Raw genomic sequence first — 6,619 nt, 5'->3', positions numbered from 1 at the left:
AAAAAAAAAAGGCATTAGGAAAATGGGTCTTCTCAAAAAGATAAATTCACGATGCAGTTGGGAGATAATTGATACCATTACATGTGATGTTGAGATGTGTGTTGAGATGTAATGTTGAGATGAACATAGGGAGATGAACATATGGCCTGAACTTGACCATAGAGCTATCTATCGTCTGAGATGGGCCTATTTGGGGCAGTAAGATTTCACAAATAGCACGAACACAGCACAGAAGTGAAAAACACATGATGCAAGTGATCATTAAAAAAAAAATAGGGCAGGAAGATGCTCTTTTTCATATAGGCAAAAAGCTTCATTTGTATCATTTCCAGTATTCATGAGGATGGAGAGAACTGCCCAAAACTATTGGTGAGCATATGAATGTGTAACATTTGTAAGAAAGCAATTTGGCAGCATCTCTCTGTTCTAAAGTGCTCATCATCTGTGAGTCAACAATTTGACTTCTAGGCTTAACTAATTAAAGCACCTGTCTAGAAAGCAGGAGAGCCTGGGTCTGAATCCTAGCCCGGCCCAGGCCAGTCAAAAGCAATATATTATACAGAGTCCAGGTGGCACTGTGAGGTAAGAATCAAACTGCTAACAAAAAAGCTCTACAGAGAACGATGAGGCTGTCTGTCCTCAGAGAGATTTACAGAGCATCTGACTGAAACCTTCTATAAGGTCGCTATGGGTCAGAATTTACTTGATGGCAGTGAGATTTGGTTTAGGCATTATGTAAAAGTTCTTGCACAAAAAGGAATATGAATCATGTACAAATAAAGATACATGAATTTTTTTCAGAATCTAGGTTTCTAATAGACAAAAAAAAAAAGAAGAAATAGGAATGATCCCAATTTCCATCACTATAGAAATAAGTACACAAATAATTTCATATTGAATTTCACAACTACTCAAAAACACGAGGAAGTTCTATTGCTGACTTTGAACAAAAAAGCCTATAATATAATTATTTAAAACCCTTGAAGAATACGATAATAGGGTAAAATACACTACAACCTGTAAAGGCCAGAACCCATACGAAGCAGAAAACTGTCAGAGAAGAAAAATTAAATAATTTCCACCAATAAAGAACAATAGAAAGTGGTAATATTGTGTCCTAAGGCAGAAAACTTGTAAAGCCAAGAAAAACAAGGAATTCCTGTCAACTTCTGAATCCCAATGGCTCTGATTCACTGTGTATCATTTGTATATACATGTAGCTAGGTGCATGTTTATCTAAGCATAGAAAAAACACCTTAAGGCATGCAAACTGGAAATGGTTGAGAGAGGTGATCCTAGGTAAGGAACTGTAATATTAGGCACAGGCTATATGTAGCCTTAGTGGTATAGTGGTTACCAGTTAGGCTGCTAATTGCAAGGTTAGTGGTTCAAGATTAACAAATTCTACAAATAAGAAATGAAGCAGATGATATTATAACAGAACCAAATGAGATTTTTTAAATTACACAGTATTATGAAACATTGTATCACAACAAATTTGAAAAGCTAGAAGAAATGGATAAATTTCTAGAAATGCATTCTTTGCTTAATTGTCGCAGACTGATGTAGAAACTCTCAACAAGCTTCTAAACTTGAGAAGAAATAGAGCTACGTCATTAAAAAAAAAAAAAGGTCCAAGACCAGAGGGTTTCACTGGGGAATTCTATCAAACATTTAGAGAAGACTTAATACTAATTTTACCTAAACAATTCCATAATATACAAATGGACAATACACTACCAAAGTCATTTTATGAAGCAGCTATAACTCTGAGACCTAAGCCAGGCAAAGACATTACCAGAATTGAAAATTACAGACCAATGTCTCTATGAATCTAGACAGCATGATTTTCAATAAAATTCTAGCTAATAGGCAAAGGCATCAAAAACCAAAGCAAAAAAACAAAACAAAACAAAATATCACGATGAAGTCAGATTCAGACCATTGGTGGTTTGGAACTCCTGACCTTGAGGATCAGAGCCCAAGGCATTACCACTATGCCATCAGGACTCCTCACCATCCTAACAAATATAAATAATCCAATCAAAATACAGACACAAGACATGAATAAACAATTTACCAAAGACGACATCCAGGTGCCAACTCCCATTTGAAGAAATGTTAGAGTCCATTAGCAACAAGTGAAATACAAATTAAATATGTATATCAAACAGAAAATAATAAATGCTAGAGAAGGTGTGGAATTGCTGGTAGGACTGCAGAATTGTGCAACCACTGTGGAAATCAGTGTGGCACTTCCTTAAACAAGTGTGAATACAAGTACTTGTGATCCAGCAGTCTCTCTCTTTAGGGTATGTACCCTAAAGAAATAAAGACTAAAATACAGACAGATACATGCACACCTGTGTTTATTGCAGCAATTTCCATAATAGCAAAAACGTGGAAACAACCCAAAATTCTGATTATAAAGGAATGGATAAACAAACTTTGGTACATTAATACAATGGAATTTTTTGTCAATCAAAAGCAATGACAATTCTCTAAAACACAAGACATGCTCAAAACTAGAGAATATTATGATTTGCAAACTTAGTCAATCTTACAAAGATAAGTATTTAATAATGCCACTGTTATAAGGAAATACAAAGCAGCAGAAACATGGTTTTTACACCCAAAGATAAAACTTTGATGACCATGAGGGAAGCCAAGGACGGGGTCTGGGATGGGGGGGTGGGAGTGGGGGGTGGGGTGTGTGTGTAGGATATTAAGGAGGAAGGATGAGGAGAATAAAGAAAAGAAAGGAACCCGTATTGGGGGGAGGGGGATTTAACAAGATATTGTTTATTTCATTTGTTGAGATGGGGTGTGCAACTATATACAGTGTGCTTTTTAAAAATCACAGAAAAAAAAAATAAAATAAAACAAGTGAGTAGGCTCACAAATATTTTTTAAAAAAATCCCTCCAAACTCTTTACCCTTCAGACCTAAATATTGGTTTGAGTAGCTAAAAAAAAAGGAGGAAAAGTAAAACTAAAATGCATGTCTTTCGTGACATACAAACTCATTTCTAATATAAAGCCAATTTTTAAAGGCGTGAATTTATGTCTATGATGAATTATAAATTAAAAAACCCAGTCAAGACTTAGAACAATTTATTCTAAGTCAGAATAACCTAGGACTGATATTTCTTCATTGTGGTCAATGGTATCTTGGACCTATGGAGACAAAAAGTCGTATGATTATAATAGAAAAAATTTGCTTTTAATTATTAAAATCAACATGCAGATATCATTGAGGTATTAATTATATTTATAGAAAAACTAAAATTCTACAAAAATTAACATTTAAAACAATGAAATCCATTCTAGCCAAAGGTGAGAGTCCTGAACAACCTTACTAGCAGGCAGAGACCATTGTAATTTTGATGATGCGGATGAAACTGGATATTTTACCAGTTGACTTCCGTACAGACACGACCTGAGTTTGAACTGGATGCAGGACAGAAATTTCTTCCCTGCCTTCTTGAATGTTGATGGGGATCTTCTCCCTCTCATGCATTGTTTGTATGTTTGTCTTTATGCTAATATGATCTCACCCTTACCACCTTAGTATGATTTGGGTTTCATTGTTTTTTGTTGGGTTTCCCACCTGTGAAGCACAGGACGAGTGGATGTATCATGATAATAACTGATAAAAGATGTAGGGAATTCAGGGGTGGGGGATAGGGGATAGGGAGGGAAAGGGGATTTGGGGAATAATGAAGGCAGGAGGGGGGAGGGAGTACTAGAACTGATGTTTGTACAAATGATTGCACAACTCATTTTAAAGGCGATTTAGCCAGGGGGTTGGGCGGAAGGTTCTCAGATAGATGTGGTGGGGATTGTATAATTCCCCTTGATATGACTGAATGATTGTATGATCTGTAAATTGTGAGATGTATAAATTATGTGCTGATAAAACTGTTGGGGGTGGGGGGCAACAATGCAAACCTGACAGAAGAGGTGGGATTGAGAAAGCACCACTCAAGAAAGCGTCACTCCAATTACGATTGGACTTGTGAACAATACACATATGTAAGCATGTTAGATCCAGAATAGAGCTTAATGAGATATTTTAAAAGTTTTAAAAGTAATCACTCGATGTACTGAATAATCAGTGATGTATCTGATAACATTTGGGTTTGGGGACAATGAGCCAAGCTAAACTCTAATATAAATGAGTTAGGTCCTCAATCATTATGGATTATAAATCCAGAAGAAGAGATCTTAAATTTGTTATTTAGATTGTGAATAACTATTAGAAGAACTTTTTAAAGGAAATCATTTTAAGGGTTTTGCTGAGTAGATATGGTTAGAAGATCTTTTTAAATGCCATCTATACTCCCTTTTTAACTGCTTGATTTTTCTTAAAACCATAAAATAAACCAAAGTAACGTGCTGCTTCGACGAGATTCTGGCTTACAATGACCCTATAGAACAGGGTAGATTTACCCCATGGGTTTTCTGAGGCTGTAAATTTTTAAAGGAGCAGAAAAAACCTCATCTTTCTTCTTCAGAACAGTTGGTAGATCCAAACTACTGACCTTGTGGCTAGCAGCCCAATGCATAATCCACTAGGCCACCAGGAACAGTATCGTGTTTTATTGTAAACACTGTATCACTGATGGATTTCTGTATCACTGATGGATGTCTGTGTCACTGATGGATTTCTGTATGGTCTTTGGTCAGCTCTATCGCCTGTGCTGGTCCCTTCGAAACTGTACAGAGGAACGAATTGATTTAGATGCAGAAGAGAAAAGACCAGAAGAAGCTGATGATGATGTTGAAGAAGGTAATATCTGGTCTACCTTTGGCTTTCCTACAGGATCTCTGCTGGCTTGGCTTGGTGAAGTTCTTAAATGCTGCAAAATTCAACTTCTGAGAAAGTTATTGCATTGAAGGCAAATCATAACTTCCCAATGACCAAAATAACTTGTGTCATATGAAATATACCTATTCATCTTCCAGTCCATCAGTCTGTCCATTCATCCATTATATAATTGGAAATATCTACCAGCTACCAAGTTCACAATCACGTTCTTTATCCTTTATTTCTAAATACCATAATACTTTCATCATGAATTTTCTTAGATATTTGAATTTGATAGGAGGTTCTAAATTTTCCAATGCTACAATGAATAGCTTTGTGCACAAACCTTTTTCATAATTTAACCTGTCTATCATTGGAATAGATTTTGCAAAGCTGAACTTTGGGTCAGAGGATCAATTCTTATGCAAGTTTGGCTGTATTGCTAAATCCTTTTTTTCCCCAAAAAAGGTAATGGCAAAAAAATCAAAAAACAAAAAAATGAACAAGTCAAACAATCAAACCAAAAAAAGGAAAGTGGAACAACAACAACAAAACCTAAAACCCCCCCGGGCCCCCCATCAAATCTTCTTCAAAGAGGGTTCAAGCAAGCTTTTCTAGCAAGAATACGTGAGGAGTGCCAGTTTCTGTCCTAACATAACATATTGTGAAACTTTAAAATGTTTGCTCCTGATGAATGAGAAGTGATATTTTAGTATAGCTTCCATTTCAATTTCTCCTTTTTAAGTGGAATCGAGGCATTTTTTTCCTTTAAACCTTTTCTTTTAATTTCTCTAGCATGGTTGCATGAGATTAAATTGTTAGTGGTCTTTTCTTCCCTGTTTTTGGAAACTTGATATATAGTAAGCATATTATACTTGGGTGATATAAAACAGGAGCCCAGGTGGCGTAGTGGTTACACCTGGGCTGTGATCTACAAGTCTGGCAGTTCGAAACCACCAGTCGCTCCTCAGGAGAAAGATAGACTTACTACTCCTGTAAACAGTTAGGAAACCCACAAGGCAGTTCTGCCCTGTTCCAGAGGGGCGCTATGAGTAAGTACTTACTTAATGGCAGTGAGTGAGTTTGTTTGTTTTGGTAATACAAGATACGTTTCCCCCATTTTATCATTTATATTTTTATTTTGTTAAACTTTATGCCAGACAAAATTTTCTCATATTTACATAATCAAACTTATCCATATCTATATTCTCAGGGGCCCTTCTAAAGCTTAGAGATGTTTGCGATTATTCCTTACAGTAACAGGCATGATACCGACCAGGGACGGCCAAGGTTAGTTGGGGGGAAAAATATTTTTCCTTCCCATATTTTGTGAAAATATGATTTTCTTTCCTTGTATCAGATCATCCTGAAAAGCCTCGTGGGTGTTTCAGGAAGGCTTATGATTTATTCTGCGGGTTGGAGAGAAAGGGCCCCAAACTGACGCAAGAGGAGGAAGCAGCCCTGAGGAAGAAGCTGACGGACACCTCGGAGAAGCCTCTGTGGAGGACGGTCGTGAACATGAACGCGCTCCTGCTGCTGGCAGTCGCCGTCTTCGCCTTTGGCTACTTCGCTTGAACTTTGACCGGAGCCACAGAATATTTGCTGATCAAGGACTACTTTGACGGGTTTTTACTTTCATATGATTTTTTTTTTTGGTGTGTGGTGTGAAAGAAGAACCGTTTGTAATTTGATTTAACGAGAGGCGTATAAACCTAGTTGTTTCCTTCTAAGGTTCCTTTGTGCCAATAAAAAAATAGTTAACATTTAGAAAGCCATGAAAATGACCCTATCGAGACGTCGGGCAGGGCAA

The 6,619-nt window shown here is 36.8% G+C and overlaps 1 protein-coding gene across 1 annotated transcript in view; it reads left to right on the top strand.

Annotated features, from left to right (window-relative positions):
- The window catches only part of LOC101643788 (solute carrier family 5 member 4-like), a 56,453-nt gene extending 50,069 nt beyond the window's left edge, over window positions 1-6,384 (top strand). Inside the window, 2 exon segments of the mRNA XM_004716702.1 lie at window positions 4,592-4,791; window positions 6,170-6,384. Coding sequence (XP_004716759.1) covers window positions 4,592-4,791; window positions 6,170-6,384 — 415 coding nt within the window.
- The last annotated feature ends 235 nt before the right edge of the window (window positions 6,385-6,619 follow it).

The sequence above is a fragment of the Echinops telfairi genome, unplaced genomic scaffold (genome assembly GCF_000313985.2).
Source record: "Echinops telfairi isolate 266 unplaced genomic scaffold, ASM31398v2 ScPeMD7_29;HRSCAF=101, whole genome shotgun sequence".
NCBI lineage: Eukaryota > Metazoa > Chordata > Mammalia > Afrosoricida > Tenrecidae > Echinops > Echinops telfairi.
This window is presented reverse-complemented; position numbering and strand designations above follow the sequence as displayed.